The sequence below is a fragment of the Monocercomonoides exilis genome (genome assembly GCF_001643675.1).
Source record: "Monocercomonoides exilis strain PA203 chromosome Unknown scaffold54-601524, whole genome shotgun sequence".
Classification (NCBI taxonomy): domain Eukaryota; phylum Preaxostyla; order Oxymonadida; family Polymastigidae; genus Monocercomonoides; species Monocercomonoides exilis.
In genome coordinates, this window is record NW_027150599.1 from 38,731 (window position 1) to 59,097 (window position 20,367).

The 20,367-nt window shown below is 35.3% G+C and overlaps 5 protein-coding genes across 5 annotated transcripts; 4 read left to right on the forward strand and 1 right to left on the reverse strand.

Annotated features, from left to right (window-relative positions):
• Positions 1–3,324: 3,324 nt before the first annotated feature.
• On the reverse strand, positions 3,325–5,745 carry MONOS_15516 (uncharacterized protein; the record flags this gene model as incomplete). The annotated part of the gene is made up of 1 exon (XM_067868398.1): positions 3,325–5,745. The coding sequence occupies one exon, from the start codon at positions 5,743–5,745 to the stop codon at positions 3,325–3,327; it is 2,421 nt and encodes an 806-aa protein (XP_067720308.1).
• Positions 5,746–6,983: 1,238 nt separating this feature from the next.
• On the forward strand, positions 6,984–9,190 carry MONOS_15517 (uncharacterized protein; the record flags this gene model as incomplete). Its single annotated transcript, XM_067868399.1, has 7 exons — positions 6,984–6,992; positions 7,156–7,210; positions 7,264–7,291; positions 7,365–7,448; positions 7,533–7,700; positions 7,797–8,353; positions 8,445–9,190. 7 exons carry the CDS (start codon positions 6,984–6,986, stop codon positions 9,188–9,190), a joined length of 1,647 nt encoding a protein of 548 aa, XP_067720309.1.
• Positions 9,191–10,253: 1,063 nt separating this feature from the next.
• On the forward strand, positions 10,254–11,058 carry MONOS_15518 (uncharacterized protein; the record flags this gene model as incomplete). Its single annotated transcript, XM_067868400.1, has 1 exon — positions 10,254–11,058. The coding sequence occupies one exon, from the start codon at positions 10,254–10,256 to the stop codon at positions 11,043–11,045; it is 792 nt and encodes a 263-aa protein (XP_067720310.1). The 3' UTR covers positions 11,046–11,058.
• Positions 11,059–13,248: 2,190 nt separating this feature from the next.
• MONOS_15519 (uncharacterized protein) lies at positions 13,249–14,516 on the forward strand (the record flags this gene model as incomplete). Its single annotated transcript, XM_067868401.1, has 2 exons — positions 13,249–13,671; positions 13,731–14,516. The coding sequence occupies 2 exons, from the start codon at positions 13,249–13,251 to the stop codon at positions 14,514–14,516; spliced, it is 1,209 nt and encodes a 402-aa protein (XP_067720311.1).
• A 2,126-nt stretch (positions 14,517–16,642) lies between these two features.
• Positions 16,643–17,456, forward strand: MONOS_8753 (uncharacterized protein; the record flags this gene model as incomplete). The annotated part of the gene is made up of 2 exons (XM_067879189.1): positions 16,643–16,709; positions 17,095–17,456. The coding sequence occupies 2 exons, from the start codon at positions 16,643–16,645 to the stop codon at positions 17,454–17,456; spliced, it is 429 nt and encodes a 142-aa protein (XP_067720312.1).
• Positions 17,457–20,367: the final 2,911 nt, after the last annotated feature.

Here is a 20,367-nt window from a genome sequence, read left to right on the forward strand (position 1 = left end):
TGTTATCACAGTTTCATGTTATAGAAAAAGAATCGCATCATACGGTTTTGTGCAAATTTTAACTTTGAACAAAATATTTTTACAATTATAAGGAATAATAACTGTCCACAATTAACCGCTTTATCGTTTCATAGAATTGCCACAACAATAAAATGTTATTTTTGAAATGATGATCAAATTTGTATTAAAAATCAAACCGAAAAAGATAAAAGAGAACTGTTCGAAATACGCTACACTTCATTTCCTTTTATTTATAATGATCATAAATTTTGTTTGAACAATCCATCATTTGGTATAAAATTTAACCAAATCATTGAACTTCAAAATAAGAAATCAAAGCAAGCATGATTCAAAAATTAAAAAAAAGTAAAATTTTTTAAATGAGTGAAAGTCTTGAAATAATAAAAAAAAATTAAACAATTGTTAAAAAAAAATCATTTATTTGCATTTATATCTAACAACTCGACTGATATTTGTCAAATGACTAATCAGTGCAAAGATCTGTCTATTACACATTATAAAAATTAGAATTTTCGAAAAAAAAGGAAATTTTTTGATTTATCATTTCCATATATAATTATAAATATTTATCGATAAAAATAAATAAAAAGATTTTATTTCGTTTTTTTCTTTCACAAAAATTAAAAATTAAAATCAAAATTTTCTTAATAATAAAAAAAAGCTCGACAAAATTGTCGATGGACCTGCAGAGTTGTATAAAAAATGTCTGTCGGTCGCAGAGGCCTTATTATATATATATAATTTATGAAGAATGCGAATTGAACATTTATTATTCAAAATGTTTGAAGTTTTTTTTCCATATTTTTTCGATTGCTATTCACATTTCGTTGTTATCATCAAATAATTTAAAAAACTGAAATTTCTAAGCGATTCAATGTTTATTATATATTTAAAATGATGTGTATGAAAAGAAAAATACTAATTTGATGTCTTCATTTGGTAAAAACTTTGTGAAATATTGTAACAGCAGTTGTATCAATCTATTTTTGATACTATAATTTTTGCTCATTTCATTTTTGATTCAATCAAATATAGGGTGCAAATTTTATCTTGACCTTAAAATTTTATCTCAACCCTATTTTTTTGAAACTTATTTTTGCTTTTTTGATTTGAAAAAAGGCTTAAAACAAAAACAAAATAAATAGACTTCAAGACATTTTTGTTTTTCAGAATTCTGTGGAAAATAATTTTGAAAATTTTATATACAAAAAATTGTTAAAATTTTTTTTGATTTTGGCACCCAGATCAAAGACTTGCTGGCCGTGAAGCGAATATTTCATACCGAACGTTTTTAGCCACAACATCAGCATTCCACATTCCTATATTATTATTTTAACTTGTTTTTAACTTTTTCAATTTAATTTTTGACCTTTTTTTCATATTTCACTGTTTTTGCTTAAAACACGATTTTTTATATAAACAAGTGTTTGTGTCAAATTTTAAAAAAAACGAAAAAAATATGCAAAGTCTTATTTATCGTTTATTTGCATTAAGCATTGAAATGAAAAGGAACTTTTCAAGAATTTTAACTGAAAAGCAAGTGTATATGATTTTTTTGTTATACAAATTATTAAACATATACAAACAAATATTTATTTTTGCATACGAGAATCGTTTTATTTTAATATTGTTTATTTTTCATTTCAATAGATTTCAAAACAAATTCATGTGTGTCCTTAAAATCGTGTTTTTTGAAAATATGTGTGAAATGAGAAAAAGTATTAAAAAAACAAGTTGAGAAAGTTTAAAACAAGTTCAACTTATAAAAAAATAAACGATGTATTATGATAAGAAAGCTTAAAACTTCTGAAATTGTGTTATCACTGAAAAAGCAGCAAGTCAATGATCAAAACATAAAATTATTATTATCCTCGATCTTTCTGTGAAACATGAAATATTGAAAAAAAAATACAGAATAAGGAAAATAAAACATTTCAAACATTTCTGGTTATTTTTTATTTATCGCAGGCTTGCGTAAAGCTAAAAGCATGGCGAAAAAGAAAAAGTTCTAGATTAAATGATAGCCCTAACAAAAAAATTAAAACTGCAATGTGCTTTTATCTCATTTACAAACTGATTAAAGAACAAAATCCATATGTAACATAAATATTCAGAAAACCTAAAATTTTCATATTTATTGAAAAAACGGTGAAATGCTAAAAAACAATCGAAAAAATAGTCAAAAACAAATAATATTCGGAATAATAAAACTTCTTTATGTATGTTTCATGGTATTATTGTGAAAAATAAACAAAAAAAGAAAGATAGTCCAAAATGGACAAAACAAACGACAAAAAATTTTTTTAGAAATATCAAGATCCTTATCAAAAACAAAAATTGACAAAAAATATTTTGAATGAACGTTTAATACATATTCAAACCTGGCTCAATATGCTATTTCTATTTTCAGTTTTTATTTATTGAGAAACGCCAATAAAAAAATGTCCTGATAAAAAAACCACCCTATGCAATTTTAACGTTATTGTCAATATTTTTAACTCGACATTTTTTCCACGTCATTTTTGGGAAAGAGAAGTTTTTACTCAAACCACCCATTCTTTAAGATTAAAATTCATTATCTCTGAGTCAACCTGTCTCCCTGCGTTTTAATTAGAGAAAATAACCAGGTGTGTGTTTTCTTTCTGTCAATTGAATCATTTGCAGACCTTATTTCAATTCGACAATGAAAGAAGTCATTTTCTTCACATTTGTTTGCTCTGGAAGCAAAAGAATAATTTTTATTGAGATTGTATTCTTCTTTTCCTGATCGCTTATTTGGACAAACAATTTCAAGTTATGTGAATGTCGTTTAATAGCAATTTCCTTCATTTTTTATAATTCAATCTGAAAATGAATTTATTGATTGAATACAAAGAATTTTTTTTTTTCGAAATTGAATGGAAAATGACTCAACATTATTTATTCAAATTATTCTTAGAGAAGTTTCTGTTATTGAAAAACAATAACAAATGAATAATAATTATTGTTATCGAGATAATTAGTTCTTTTGAAATGTTATTTTCATGATTTCTCAAAAGTGACAGAAAATTCTTCGCACCCTTTAAAAAACAAATATTGAATTGCATCCATATTTATCAATAAAAAGATTTTGGTAATATTTTGTGTTCAGAGTATTGTTTCTCGAGTGATGTGTTTTAAATAAAAATGACAGTATCATTGGAAAATTCAGTTGAACAAGCAGAAAAAGAAATTAAAAAACTTGATAATAATATTTGAATGAATACACTATGAAGAACAAGAACAAATGTTGTTTTTGAAAATAAATGATGGATCCCTTTAAAATCATTCATTCATTTCTTGTTCCTTTCCGTTATTCTCTTCATTTCTTGATTTCCGTTTCCTCACAACAACAACAACAATCACAATCACCACAACAGATGCCACAACAACAACAATCGGAACAACAATAGCAACAATGATCCCTGTTTTATTCTTTTTGTTTTGATCTTTCAGTTTCTCTTGTCTCACTTTCACATACTTCTCATATACATCCTCGGGCTCTGATTCTGCATCTTTTGCTCCCACAATCCAACCAACAGTGGAATCATCATAATCATTCGCAAACTCAAAGGCATCTTCTTGTTTGCAGAACTCTTCGAAGTCTGGGGCAATGATAAGCAGAGATGTTGTTTTTGAGCCAGCGGTGTTTGAGCTGTCGATCTCCAGGTTGTGTGCTGATGGGAGTTTCAGATTCGATGTTGCCTTGGGCATGTCAATGAATATTGCTCCTGATTTCCCTTCTGGTGCTGAACAAGACTTGAATGAGCATTTGCTTGACCTTCCAATGGCCACTCTTGATTCCTCTGAACTGAGGGTGATATCCAACCCTGCTGCTGCTCCTTTCTCCGATTTCACTTCCTGAACATTCAATCCTTCGATTGAAACCTTCGAAGATGAATTGCTCCCATCATCGATGCTGATTGCTGCTCCACTTTCCACATTCACTTTGCTGATGTCCATTCCACTCAATGACACTTCACGGGCTCCAGAAAATGAAAATGGTGATGATGAGAATGTCACAAATGAGGTTTCATCTGTGCATTTCACTGTGTCCATTTCCACACTTCCATATGCCACGCTCACAAGACTGCTCTCCAAGGGGCTGTTTCCATTATCGTTTGCCATCATCCCTTCTTGTGATTGTGATCCTATTCTGACAAATCGACATGTTGATATTTTCAGTGATATTGAACCTGATCCTGCACTGATCAATGAGTCCCAATTCTTTTCTGTTGAAGAGAATTGGAATGCCAAATACTTGAATTCCACAATTCTCTGACAAGAAAAGAGAATTGATGAAACAGAAACATCACAATCAATTGCCACTTCTGTATTTCCTTTTCCATTTTCATTCACTCCTTCAATTGTTATTCCATAGTTGGCTGAGAAGATGATTCCTTCAGCCTTCACAGAATCTGCAGTTTTGACAACATCAATAAAACATTTTTCACTCTTTTCCAAGAAATCATAAGCTTCCTTCATGCTGTTGATTGCCGAATTAACATCGATTCCATTTCCCTTCCCTCCTTTCTTCACAAATGCTCTTGTCATATTGTCTGGCTTTTGAGGAATGGGATCAAAAAATGTGCTTACGAAATCACATTCTTTTTTTGTTTTATTGTCATATCCCACAACAAACCAAATGTTGTCTTCTCGTGTGCAATCAGCTGCAAAACTTTCCTTCATTGCATCTGCGATATCTTTGAACAATGAATCATTATTCAATGATATTGACAATCCAGTATTTCTTTTTGACTCTCCTTTTCCACAACTGCATTTTTGAAATACAAGATTCTTTCCATTTGTTGGCCATTTCAGTTGAGAGGCAGATGTGAAATTTGGCATTTCCAAATAGATTCCACCGGATTGGCCGCCAGTGCATGATATGAAAGATGTCACACCTCCATCTCCCACCGTGAATGAACTTTCACTGCTTTCGATATAAACCTCTAATACTCCACACCCTCCTCCTTGACATTCTGTAAATGCACAACTATTCAGTGTCGCATCCATTTCAATATCTTTATATTCTTCTATGGAAACGAGTGAACGATCACTGGAAATTTTCTTCAATGTCACATTCGTGAATGAAACTATTGTGGGGTTAGCAACATAAAAAAGATAATACGAAGATGAAACTATTTGACTTTCATCAACGCATTCTACGTTGTCCATGTAAAAATTTCCATCATTTATATGCAAAAGGCCGTAATCCAAAGCGCCCACATTTGATGATGGCCGGACAAACTGACAGTTTGAAATTGTCAGATTGGAATCACTTCCGTAAATCAAATTGTCATATGAGGATCCATTTAATGAAAACGGAAAATGGAATGCTAAATATCTGAATTCCACTTCACCGTTACATGTAAATAGACTTCTTCCTGGATTCACATTGCAATCCATTGCAACCATTGTGTTTCCATTTCCATTATTGTTAATTCCTTCAATAGTGATTCCTTGCTTCTTGTTGAAAGTTAATGCCTCTGCTGTAAGTGCACTTGCATCATTGACAATATAGATCTTGCATGCTTCATCATCTTCAAGCAGATAATATGCACTTTTCAATGATTTCTTTTCCTGACCGATCTCTGTTCCAGTGTTGGTGTCACTTCCACTTTGCTTCACGTAAACTGCATAAGGTTTTCCTTCATCCAATTCTTGTGATGTTGCAAATGTGAAAATCAGAAAAACAAAGAGCATGAGTTTTGATGTTACTTGATCAATATCACAACAGATCAACACATCCTTAATATAAACATAAACCGGATGCAATTAATGGCTTGTTTTTCTTCCAAGATCATTCAAAAAGTGAGTTCATCCATTAAACAGTTTCCACAACAAATAAAAGCTCATATTTGTAGATCAGCCCATTTAATAACGGAAAAAAAGTTAACGCCCAAAATATATTTTGAAAACCCATTTATCAAATGAAGGCTCAAAAAAGGACTGAAAAAGTTTGTCGAAACTTTATGTTTGATGAGTACAAGTGAATAAAGAAAAATCAGGAAAAAATGAGTCACCTTCAATTTTTATGTAGTTACAAAGAAAATTTTCTTTTGAATCAGTGCAGAAACTCCTGAAATAATTCTTTGACTCAAGTCTTATTTCTTTCCCAACAAATGTGGACAACAGAAAAAAAAGTTCAAAAAATTATTGTCCTTAAAGTATTGATTCAACGCCTCTTCAGAAAATTTCAGTTTATTTACTTGTTTCTTCCAAAAGAATTGAAATAGCTCACATATTGTGATATCTTTCTTTTTCAAATCAATATCATTGACTTGACTCGTCGATCGCATAACCTTATGAACCATTTCATTGTGATATTTTTTCATTCATATTTTCATGGCTTTGTTTCCGAAAGAGTGTCTATCTTCCTTTAGCTTCATATTTTGTTCTTCCTCATCTATCTCATCTGGAGCCAAGCTCAGTTCTTTGTTCAACATTTGGAGTATGTGAAACAAAAAACGGAACGCAATTGCAACATGTGGAATTAGAATCTATTGAAATAGACATTTGAAATGAACCCTTCCCATGTTTTTGTATTGGCAGTTTCATGATATCAGAAAGGATGTCAGTGAAAATCCAGAGGCTTCTGCAGATTGATGTGCCAGAAAATTCAAAGTTGTGTGTGAGTTGAACGATTCTGGAAAATGAAATGTTGCAAGTCCAGTAATAGCACATATTATGAACACCACAATAGTATTTGATGAATGTTTTCAAAATTTTAAGGATTATTTTATACAGAAAATCCTATTTAATATTTCAAAAATGTTGTTACACAATTTAATGTTCTTTTCGATAACCTCAATGTTGAATTATTCCATTTGAAAATTTTCAAAGCAGAAAAAGGATGATGAAAAACATTTAGAAGAAATATTAAATGGAAAATAAAAAAATATATAAAAACATTTTCGCAAAACGAGAGATTGGTCGATGAAATGTGTATTGTTCGAATAATTAATTATGAATATTGGAATAAAACACATTTGATTCATGAGTTTTGAGTTTTTTAAACTATTTGTTACAATGATTATTTTTATTTGAAAAAATTTATTTCCCAATTCTTATTTGATTTTTTTGTAAAATGATAACCATAAATTATTATTTCAGTTTTTCGTGGAAATGAGAGAAAGCTCTTCCAAGGGTGCTGTAGATGAATGTTTAGGTGTGGATGTGCTTCATTTGCAATATTTTATGTTTTGGAATTGTTTTCTTCAGGCAGCCTTCCCGATGATATTTTGAAGATGTTTGAGTGTTTATTTATGAAATCTGTTGATGAAACAAGATTTGCCCTTTTTGCGTATGATTGTTGCAAATAGGATCTTTGGGAAATGCAACTTTTCAACGATTCTTTCGTTGTCTCAGGTGAATCGCCGATTCAATCTCCTCTCAAAAACGGAAGAGTTTGAATATTTTGTTTTTTCATTTTTTCAAAGAAAGAATCAACATTTGATGCTTTGTATTGCCTTTTCCCACTGGTTGTACAGATGTGCGAAAATCAAGTGTCAAGCGATAATTCCCTTCATGCACAAGATTTGCCTTCTGCCAGATTGTGCGTTTCAATATATTTATTTTTTTAACCCTCGTTCGGAAGAAGACTGGAAAGAGAGCTACAAATACGGGGTGAGCGCAAAGGGATGGAAGGAGACATTGCAGTTTGTGTTCTGAAGCATTTGAGCATTTTTTATTCTTTGACTGGTTGTTTGTCTTTAATTTATGTGTTTTGTGTGAACATTCTCTGTTGCATTTAGAATGTACAAAGAGCTGGTACACATACGCGATTTTCCGCGAATCTCTGAGGAGAATAGGAAAAGATTGATGAAAAAGGCGCAAAAAATTACAATTTTCTCAATTTTGCGATTACTGTTAGAAATTTTGATCGTACTTGGATTACTCAGTTTCTTGAGGAACAGTGAAATTGCTTTTCGAGCGAGAGCGAACGGGGAAGCTGCAAAAAAGTCATTCGCAGACACTTTGACATTTTCAACACTTCTGATTGGATCGTATTGTTTTGTAGATTATTTCATTTCGTGTGCGAAAAAGTGCGAATATTCAAACAAATGGTGGTATATTGCCAACGGAATTATTCTTTTGACTGTGATGTATTTCGACTATTTTTGGAAGCACATTCCGAAATTTCTGTTCATATGGCCATATTTTGGACTTGCTGCTTTGATATTTGCAGCAATATTGGTGAGTGAATATGAGCAGGCAGCTTCATTTTCAAAATACCTGTATTTGCTGTTGGATGTCATTTCAGCTGGTTTCATGCTGATGTTTTTTGTGATTGCTTCGCTGAAAGCAGACGGTTTGATCTGGTTGATGAATTTGAAATTTTTGAAAATTAATCTTTTCTTTTTCTTTCTTTGTTGTCAAATTCATTTCATGATGTTAAACAGCGCACATTTATCGAGTTTTAGTGAGCCTGACATCGTTCAAGTGGAGAACTATATTTTCTTTATCAATTTGGAGCGCATTGATTCTCTTTGCCCGTTTCTTTGCAATGGGATGTACTGGAAGAAGGTTTAATGAAAAACTGAATTCTTTTGACGAAGGACTTATATTAATTGGAGTGGCAGTCTTCTGCGTAGTTGTGCTTCCGTTTCTGATTCTTGTCCCGCTGAAGTTGGATGGCTCAATCAAGCTGCATTTTGGCTTTTGCATTGCTTCTTTGATTGTTCCTTTTGCTGCTGTTGAGATTTGTTTGACTTTTTATGGAAATAAGCGCGGGCATTTGGAGTTGAGATATGCGTGGATGCACGAAGAGGGTGTTAGCAAGCATTGTTTTGCGGTTCAGAAGTTTGAGTGGCTGAGGATGAAACTTGGATTGAGCGAGCTTTCAAAGGGGGAGGCGGTTGTTGGATTTGGCGAGTTCCACAAAAGGCTTGATTGGATACCAGAGGAAGACATTGGGAGCGCAAAGAGAGACACATCACGATTTCGGCTGAGCAAGTCAGACACCGAAGAAGCATTGAAAATGCGAAGGGATTATTATGCAAGGTTCGAAGGCTCGGATTGCAAATGGTGGGAAAGCTTTGTTGGCAAAGCTGGATGCTTTGCATTCAATCTCTTCAAAATCGTGGAATCTGCGCTTTTCAGGTGTTCGCTTGCTTTGTTTGTTGTTGCAGTTTATTTGATTCTGTGAAATTTCCTTGTTCAGATATTAAGAGTTTTTTCTTTCCTTTTGTTATTTCATTGAGACAAAGAGTTTTTCTTTTCATTTAAAGCAAATTTTGTTTTCAGTTTTCAATCATCAATTTTTATTTTCTTTTTCAGTTCAACTTTGCTTGTTTTGAGATTGCATTTTTTTCTTTTTTGAACACTGTATCTCCGAAAATCGCAAAATAATCTTTCGAAAGAAGGTCAAGTTTGAGAATAATTTAATTATTTTATTTTTTTTGATTTTTTCATTCATTCCAATCAAAAATGCCAGTTCAAAAATATCCGTTTGAGATACAAAGTTTCAATTATTTATGATAGAGTTTTGCGACAAGTATTTATCAATGTTGCAAGAGATGTCCAGAGCATCAAACAAACGATTGATATTTCAACTGAATGAAAAATGTGTATTTTGAAAAGCACATAATGAAATCGATAAAACTGACAATAAAATTGCTCATCTTTGGATAAAATCATTATTCATATTCATTGAAGCTTTCTTTTCATGAAATATCGCTCGCTTTTCTTTTTCTTCTTATTTCTGTGCAACTTCTGAATACGTTCTGCTTCATCCTTTCTTTCTGCACAATAACAGCGAACTTTCATAGATGACCCATATTTAATCATTGAATGAAGATATGATGTTTGTTTCTTCAATAATGCTGCCAGAAGTCGTAGTGGGGAATCCAAAAAAGATTCTTGTGGTCGAGGCAGCTCGGCAGTTGTATCTTCGCTCAGCGTCTTTAGTAATCTTTGTCTGCTTCTCCATTCCTGAGGTTGAGAAGCGAAGAGAAGAAGGCAACAGTGGATGAGTAGTTATCACTTTCTTCATCATCAGCTCCTACGATTGACCCTTCGGATGCATCGGAGGTGACGGCTTCATACACGTCTGAAGCAACTATGCACAACAACGAGAGGCGGCTGGGGAGTATGTTAATCAAAAGAAGTCGTTTCTGAGGGAGCAACAGACGCTGCGGGGATATGTTGTGTCGCGGTGAGCGGTGCAGCATGGAGGTGTTGTGTGTGCATACGATGTGGCGCTTTCGGCGATGCTTTCGGTTCCGCTGGTGGCACCGCTTTCGTCGCTTGCAGCGTCGGTGGGCACGAAGTCGGGGAGCAAGCGGATCTTTGTAGCGCCAGACGTGAATGCTTTCCCGTCGATCTACGATCTGTTTGACCCGTCGCTGCTGCCGTCGGCGATAGCGCGGCTGGTGTCGCGATCGTCGCAGTCGAGGCATGTGGTGGTGAAGTTGAAAGATGAAGTAATTTGGCGAGGGATTGCAGTGTGTGAAGTGGGAGAGATTGTGGAGAAAGGGTTGGATGCTGCGGGGCTGAGGATGGAGGATGTGGTTCTGTCGCCAGCAGCGATTGAGCTGGCGGTGCTGAAGGAGCGAGAAGAGGCAGAGGAAGGAAAAAGGGGAGGCAAAGAGGGAGAAGAAAAGGGAGAAGAAAGGGGAAAAGAAAAGGGAGAAGAAGACGAAGGGAGAGATGGAGGTGATGGGAATGAGGAGAAAGGCGGGTATCCGACAGTGCACAGAGAGTACGTGGGGAAAATCAAAGAGAACCAGGGGAAGCTGGAAGAAGCAATGGCGCAGCTGGTTGTGGAGGCGCTTGGGCTGAGTCAGCTGAGGTCTGTGAAGGTGAAGACACATAAAGAGGCAGACAAGCGGTATTCAGTGGAATCCAAAATGTGCAGTTCTTCTCCATCTGATGGCATTCAGCAGGAGAGCAGGAAAGCAGAAAAAGAGACAGTAGACGGTTCTTTGGGCATAACTTCAGATGGAAGCGCAGAGGGTGTGGGAAAAGATAAGGAACATCTTAAAAGGTTTGGCAATGAATGAGGTATAAGGCGGCCCATCGTTGAAGCTGATGGAGATAGATGATTTTTAATCGCAGAAGAAGAAGTTTGATTTGAATGCACGTCTTCACATCTTTTCTGTTTTCTTTTCACATTATTTATATTATTGCCACGTTCTATATCGAATTATTCCTTTTCCTTCATCCGCACATTTTCCTCATCAGAGACAACATTCCTGTATTTCTCTGTATTTCTCCGAAATGTCTTCCTCTTCCCCTTCCCCTTCCTCTTCCCCTTCCTCTTCCTCTCCTTTTTCTTTCGTTGTCATTCGTCTCCTTCCTTCACAGTTCCGCCATTGCAACTAATGTCTCCCTTGTCCTCCATCTGATCGAAGCATTCTTTTGCTTTTCTTGCATCTCCGCTGCTGTCTCCCACCAACAAACAATTGAATTCCCCGTCTCATTGCATTAGCTACCACGCGCTGTGGAAGCTCCCTCACATTAAAAAAATGCCACTGCTTCAATAATCACTGCAACACGCCAAGAAAATGAATGAATGCGTGATGCTTCATTCTTCTTGTTGGCACACCAGCAGCACAGTGATCTCAATCAGCGCTAGAAAATATGATCGATTGAAAGCAACATCGATGAAATTCTCCATTTTTAAAAAACCATTTCTGATAGAAGCAACAACGCAAGATAGACACAGGCCAACATCATAACAATCAGAAATAAATATTTAAAACAGTCTTCAGAGAAATTGTCCTCTCTCGATGTTCGTCTGAGAAAACATGGCCGTCTTGTCTAACTTTTGCAAATACTTCAGCACACTCAAAACGAAGCAACAAAGACCCCACAAATCAACTCTGCATCGATGCCACGCAAATGGAACATTACAATAAAATCTCTGGATGGCTGAGCTTGAAGAGGCTGATCAAAAATATTCTGTATTTTTCTGTTGTTGCCTGTGGCGTCGAAGAAAGCAAACTTCGAATGATAATCGCCTTGCTTGCTCAAAATGGCTGTCCCTTCGAAAAATGAAATCCAAAAGCGATTGGCCTGAATGTTGTTCGACCGCCAACAAATATTTGATAATTGGATGTCTCGTAGTTGGCGTTTCTCCACTTTTTTGGAGCATAAGCGGAATCAGAAATAGAATTTCATCGCTTTCCATATCTGCCCAGCGCAGTCCGAGAAACAGGAAAACCTTACTAATAAAACCGATATTTTGGGGTTCTCCTTTTTTCGTTGAATTATTGCCTTTTTTTGTGACTAATATCCTTCCCTTGATATTGCCAGTTGTTTTCCTTGTCCAAAAAATACCACAAACTGCTCCACTGCATTAAATTCCAAATTCTATATAATTTTGTGCAGATTTTGTCCTTCACAGAATTCCATCCATAAATCTTCATTCAATAAAACTTAAGTTAAATTTGTTTTCACCTCTTGCACCAAATAAAAATTATGAAAATAATAGCCCTGCATAACTTCATTTATTTCCCAATTGCTATACAACAATCTGCTCCATTCTCATCGTGTTGCTCTCCAAAACGGAGATTGGTCATTTCAACAATAATTCGGATTCCTGCACTTTGGAGAGGATACAGACGGAATATCTTCACAATCAATTGGACAATAAAATTTACATACACTATGTCTTTTTGTGTAATTGATGAAATTGTTGTATTCCCGTTGGCCGTTCAATCTCCTAAAATAATCAGGCAGAATTCCAAAAATATTGCATCTCCACCATTGTCTGTTGTCATCACAGGAAATAATATTCATAGTTCTACAGGTAATGTTCACTCTGGAATTCTCATTCAGCCAATTGTTATTCCTGTTCAAACAAAACAAATCGATCAACACATCCATAACATCAAACAAAAGAAGATTAAATTTATTTTTTCTTCATAAAACATTGCCAAATATATTTGTGTATAGAAATATTGTATGAACTCATAGTTTTTATGGTATTTTTGAGTTTTTATTTTTCACTAATTCTTCAATCCAACATTATTCGAATTCAATTTGAATGACGAATATTCGTTGTTTTCTGTTTGCAATATGTTTCAGAAAATGCAGGAGATGGAGAACTCAATAAAGTTCAATGGTGTCCAATTGTTTATGGAATTTAATTCTTTATGATCCGTTACTTTTCTCATTTTTATTGTTGAAGAATTGTTTTCTGAACTGGCGCGTAGCACAGAAATTGAACAGAAAAGAATAAACTAAGAGATGAATCTACTAATGGAAGAGATGGATGAAAAAGAATTTGATTCTGTGGTCACAACAGATCTGTTCAACAGAATGAAACAAATGATTGAAGAAAAGTTATTTCCTTCTGAAAATATGATTATGCTCTTAAAGTGCATTGGATACAACAAAATGCTGAAATGTCATCGGAATAGAAACTTGTCGCATTCTGAGCTTTGCAATTTTTTTGAGAAAAAGATAAATGAAGAAGAAAAGAAGGAAAAAGAAGAAAAGAATGAAAAGCTGCTTATGGATCTTTCTGAATGCTTTATTACTTTGGGCTACGCCTTCCCATATGAATTACTTTCAATCTGTGTCTCTTATCTTCTGAAAGTTGCAATGAAGAAAAAAGAAAGCAAGGAGACACAAAAAGAAGTGGAAATGGCTTTTGTTGCATTGTGCAGTGTTGAATATTATGTGTGAAATTTTTCATTTATTTTGTAATATTTTTGAATTTCTATTTCATTTTTTGTAAGGAAGTTGAAAAAGAGATGTATTTGAATGAAATCGAAGATATTTTCCAATATCATCAGGAGCATCATAACCTGACACGTCTTGCGTATCAGTGTGCTTGGCAGTTTTTGATGAACAAATTGTTGGCTGACTCAAGTTTGAAAGGCGCGATTGTGTATGAGTTGCATTTCGCGAGAGAAGCGGCAAGAGAATTGGAAGAGCTGAAGGGAAAAGTGGATTGGAAGAGAAAAGAAGAAGAGAGAAATGGAGGAAAAGGAGAGAAAGAAGAGCTTGTTTTATTGAGATGGCTCCAAACAGTGTATTCATTCTGCGGATTACAAGAAGTGATGAATGAAGAATACATAGTGCTTATTGACAGTGTTGTTCAGTTATTTCGAGCAGCAAAGGATAATCACAAAGAAATTAGCAACATGTGCATTTGTATATTCACCATTGCAGTGGGTGATAATGCAATTGGAATTGACGCTTTGTTGGAGAATGAAGTTATTGATGTGATTTGTGGGAACATTTGGCAATCAACATTTGAAGAGAAAGTCCCAAAAGAATGCTTGAGCATGTTAAGTGCAATTTCACATCGATTGAAAGGAAAGGAGGATGATGAAACAGAAGAAGCGAAAAGGAAAATGATGAAAAGGAAAATGATTAAAAAGATGGAAGAAGAAGGATTCGAAGACTCCATCTCAAGCTTTCATGGATTCATTTCTCTTTTTAACAAAGAAAATCGTAATGGTTTTTATTTTAATATTGAAGATTGTTTAACTTATAATAAAGGAAACGAAGCTCCATGAATTTTGTGACTCTATTGTAATATTTTTATTTACTTTCTTCTTATAATTATTTTGACAAATATTTGAGGCTTTCTTTTATAATTTTTTCAATCATTAAATTCACTTCTTCATTTCTTCAAAATTAAACATTGAAGCAAAAGAATAAAAATAAAAATAAATATAATTCTATCTTGTTTATCAGAGCTGAACAAAATGAAGAAAAAACAAAAAAAAAAAGAAATTTCAAAGGAAGTTTAAAAAGAAAGAAAGAAACAATTCACAAAATATTAATCACAGCCAATTTGTGGAATTGAAAAGCATATGAATGAACAAAAAAAAAAAAAAAAAGGATTTAGAATAATAACCAAAACTTTGAATCTCAACTTTTTTTCATTTGGGATAACTCTATTTCAAACTCAAAGTTTGAATTTATTACAAATTCTTTGGATGTTTTGTTATGAAAAAGCAAAAATTAATGATTCGCAATGGAGCGAATCAACAAAAGCAAGGAGCAGGTTTGCTCCTCAATAATGAGTATTGATTACGATTAATGGGTGGTTTAAGATCTAACTTCGCCAATACTCAAATTCAAAGTAGATCCAAATTGTCCGCAATAAAAATGAAGCAACAGCCTATTACAAAAATACAGAGACGGCGATGGAAAAGATTTAGATCGAATTCTGAAACTGGTAAGAGAGGAAAATATTATTGTAGAACTTTCCAGGATCTGAGCATGTTAGACATCATTCAGAATATGAGATAGTGCACAACTAATAAAGACGAATAGAGAGCCGCGCATAGTGAAAAGACAATACAAGAATAGAAGCCACAAAACAGAAAACTGAAATTATGATATTTGTGAGATATTTATGCAAAATGAAGATATGTATTTCAATAGATTTTCAAAGAAAATGAAACTACAAAATATTTTGTTCATTTATTAGGAAAATGACCCGTACATGCCACGAGATATAGGAAAATTTAGAAATCGCAAGATATTTCAAGAATTAAAGAAGATATATGCATATATTGAAGAGAGATTATTATAGAGAAAAAATTTTCTTTTTTTTTTAAAGATATAATTAATTGTTATGAAGAGAGAATTTATTTATGCAGACTAAAGTGGAAAAAGAGCCGTAGATTGCAGCGAGATAGGGATAAATATAGATTCTACTATATTCTGAAAGAAGGTTATAAGGGAAAGGAATAGGGCAGTTCAGCTAAATATGGATAAATGCAGCAACAAAACATACACATATATATTTCACAAGGATATTTGTGAAGATCTATTCACATATTGCAGCGATATTTTTATGCAAGGATAATTTTATTACAGTTGAAAAATAATTAATTGAAATGAAGCTGTGTATACTCGAGAGATAGTTGCAAAGAATCAAACCGCGTTTGACCTCGAGATCAAGAGAAGAGAGAAAGAATTTAAATCCGCGCTTTGCAGCGAGACCAAGAGAGGAGAGAGAGTAGAGAGAGAAGAGAGAGAAAATGGAAAAGCGATTTAAGTTGAGATAATCATGAAAAGAAAACTCAGTAAATCGATAGACTTTTGCAAAGGAAATATAGACAAGCTGTGTTGCGACACAATATCAAACTTAAAAAGTGAAATATCATTAATTTATTATTGGAAAGGACACGATTCATTACAAGAGAAATTATCACAAATGTGAAACCGCGAAATTTAACGGGACTGAGAGATATAAGAGAGCCGTGTATTGTCGCGAGATTATTATTGAGTGACAAATTGCTTTTGATCGAAAGGGTTTGAGGGAAGAGAAAGCTGAGTTTGCTGCGAGATAAAAATTGAGAAAGAAATTGAGAGAAATTGTGAATTGATAAAACGATAAGAAACAGTGCATTTTCGTGAGAAAGGTGCAGATATTGCAACCGCGAAATTTCACAAGAAAATTGAAGAGGTGAAATCCGCGAAAAAAAGAGAGGAGAAGATGGAGCATGAGACTGCGGAATACAGTAAGAGGCTGATACAGAAAGAAGCCGCAGAGTGCGGCGTAATGAAAATAGAAGAAGACTCCGCATATCTGCTTGGATTGATGCAATGGAGCAAGATTTCTTTCGAGGAGAAATTCGGAGGAGAAACAAAAACTGGAGTCAACAAGGATTGAAGAGTTTCTGGGATGGATTTACAATTTAGAGAAGATGGAAGTGACGCTCCTAGAGAGGAAGAGAGTGCTGCTTCTGGAGGTTATGCGAACCTGGATAGTGAATGAAATGAGGAGGAAGAGTCTAAAGACAAGAGATCTGGAAGCACTCCTTGGGAGGCTGAACTTCGTGAGACTGCACAACCCACCAGCGAGCTTGTGGATGAAGCGCATGTAATACGTGCTGAGGCAGGCAATAGCCAGCGAGGGCTGGAAGGGAACGGTTATAGTCAACTCAATGTTGTTGGGAGAATTTACACATTGGAGAAAGACTCTGCAAGAAAACAGACAAAGGAGTCTGAAGGGAAGGAGTAGTTCAGAAGAACTTACAATGGACGCGTCAGAGCTGGGATGGGGTGCAGTGTTAACAATGCCGAGGGAGAACAAAGAGGAGAAGATATATGTCCACTGAAGATGGACCACCCCAGGAGAGTGCGTTAGCGATAAACGAGAAGGAGTCCAGAGCAGTGTTGAGGACACTAGAGAGAAAGGGCGCATAACTGCAACAACAGAAGGAAGATCATATTCGTCTGAAGACAGACAACATGTCCACAAAATTTGCAATACAGAAGAAGAGGGGAGCGCCATCGCTCATTCCAACACTGAGGGCATTGGAGAAGAAACTGAACAGCTTGGACATTACGAAACAAACGGAACATCTCCCGGGAGAACAGAACACGGAAGCAGATGCACTCAGCCGGATGGCGAGAAAGTCGTAGAGATATTACAAACAATCGCACCGAGAACACTTGATACAATTTCAGAACCGATTGCACCAGTGCCCTGCTGAAGTACTTGGAGACTATCCTCTCTGAGAGGGAGGAGAGAGAGAGAAACGCAAGAAAACGAGATAGTGCTAGTCCACACGTTCCTGAGAAACATTGGACGGGTGCTGAAAGAGAAGATGAAGGAGGCCTGGAGGGAACTGACGATTCTGATTCTGCCAGCCTGGCGGGGGCAGACCTGGACTCCGCTGCTGCAGTCAGGGCATTTGATAAAGACCCTGGGGACCTATCAAGAGTGCATGATAACGGGAGCGAAGATGAGAAGGGAAGGCTGGAAACTACCCCCAGGAGAGGTGATATACATCACACTGGAGAGGAAAATATCCAAGGAAGGGACCTCTTCTTAACATGGGGATAAGACATTGGAGTGAAGGATATATAAGCAGCAATACTTAGAAATAAAAAGAGCGAAAGAGATACGTGGAGAGCGCTGCGAAGATTCAAGCAATTGCTTGATAGAGAAAGTGTGGATGATTCTAACTCCCTCACAACCAAAGATACCGGGTGTATAATGGCACAATTTTTTGAAACTCTATCCAATACAAATGTTTCAAGTGGAGAGAAAAAAAAAACTGAAAGAAGAGCAATCGAGTCTATTAACCTTTTCAGAGAAATTGAGAAAAATGGAGATAAGCCGAGAAGGGGCAAGCAATATAAAACGATGGGGGATTTAACAATTATTTCAAAAGGGGAAGAAACCACATATAACTCAACAGACACACAAGCACTCCAGAGTAGAGCCCTCATCCTCACTGAAATTTTGTCACTACAGAGCCAGCTGAGCTGGAGAGATTAACAAGGGAGTGTTCTATATTGAAAGAAGATACAGTATAAAAAGAAGTGCAGATAAAGATAACATTAAGGAAGACTATAAAAATCGATATTAACAAACATTCAAATGCACTCACAGATGCAGAAGAAACGCTCCAACGTTGGTTTAATTTTACCAGGAAAACTTTAAAGGATGAACATGTGTGGTTGGTATAAGAGAAGGTCTGCCTGCAAGTATGCAGAGAATAAAAGAAGAGTTAGAAGCTATTCAAAGAAAGCATGAAATACGCGACACTTTGAACACATACTCGATTAGACATATAGTTATAATACTCATATCATGATGAAAAGTTAAGGATTGGATAGCAAGCAACATGCACGCAAGAGGGGAGCCAGGATCAAGAGTGGACCAATAAATTTAAGACATTTAACTGGTTCAAGATATGCAATGGATCCTGTTGACGATCGACTTCTAAGAACCCCCTCATGGAGATGATGAAAAGTTGGATATAATTAGAGAAGGGAAGGATATGAGAATCGAGAAAACAAATTCAGAGATGAAAGATTGCACTGAAAAGACATCAGAAGCAGGGTGAGAAGAGGATATGAGGAAGGAGAAATCGGTTAAAGAAACGAGATTTATTGCTTTGAGAAGAGAGAAAGCAATGTGAAAGAACACAATTACAATACAACTTATTCCGATCACTCTGGTGTCGGAGAGCACCCCTCATAATTCCCAGCAGCGTTTGCGAGCTGACTGGAAGCAAACACACTGCCTCACAGAGAGAGAAGGGCAAAGACCGGAGGAAGCAGGGTGAGAGATATCAAGGTTGGATGATAAAGAATTCAAGAGAAACGAATACACGGTCGAGCACGCCTCGGAAACACCACAAGAGAGGGAGAGTGTAGAGCGGGAGTGCTGCACCATCACCTGCACGCTCTCAACTCATCCGTCGCACTTGATCGTGCAAGGAAGGCGGTTTTTAATCACGTATACTGAAATTGGAGGGATTTTGAGACTCATTATTGAGGAGCAAACCTGCTCCTTGCGTTTGTTGATTCGCTCAATTGCGAATTGATAGAACGCAGTGAGACAGGCTTGCTCCGAGATAATACAAATGCGGATGGAGAGACTCAAAGCGGCTGGGTGCGAAAGAGAGAAACATATTAGGAGCAATATGACGAAAAAGGGCGATATATAGAAGGATTGAGAAAAAGATCAACCGCCCGAAGATATTCATGTGCACGAAGAACTTTTTTTAGAAAAACAGGAAACGAATGAAAAGTTCAAGCATGATCCCACTCCTTTTTAAGATTATTATTGTTTTTACATAGAAGAATAAAATTCCAAATATGCAGTGTGTGATGTTTTGGTGTTGCTGTGCTGGATCAGCAGAAGAGCGGGAGGCAGAGCACATCACATGCAGTTTTCTTTTCCACGCCTCGTGAAAGCGAGAGTGGTTTTTCTTTCTGCTCCGTTTTGGAACACTCGCCTCACCGGATTCCTGCACAGCCTGCCGAAGAGAGCTCCGAGGGGCAATGTCACCTGCCCTCTGGTCTTCGTCACCAAGGCGAAAAGGCGAAGTCAATGGTGAAGTGAAGCGGACAATGCATTATTTTATTTCTTAATTTTAATGTTTTTGTCTATATTTTCATCTCGCCCTTTTTTCCACGTCATTTTGGGGAAGGCGAAGTTTTCGCTTAAACCACCCATAAATCGTGAACAATACTCATTATCTCGGAGCAAATCTGTCTCACTGCGTTTTTATAAAAAGTTTGTTTGTTTAATAATTTGAAATTGAGCATTTTCCAAATAAATTTGTATGGAAAAAAAAGCATCATCCTGATTATGAATGGATAATAATCATTTTTCAATTATTGAAAAAATTGACTAATAATTATGAAATTAAATATACCTTTTTCTCTTTGATTTATTATTCATTTATTTTTTCGGAAAAATCCTTAAAAATTTTTGTTTAATAATCAAAATCAAAGATACTTTCTCATTAAAACAATCATTTTGTTTCAACTGTCGCGCTTGCTGTGATATTTTTTCCTTCCATTGAACAATTCTTCATGAAAATTCGCAATTGTCTATTTCAAGGTTAAATAGAAAAGTTTTATTTTTGATCATTTGGGTGATTT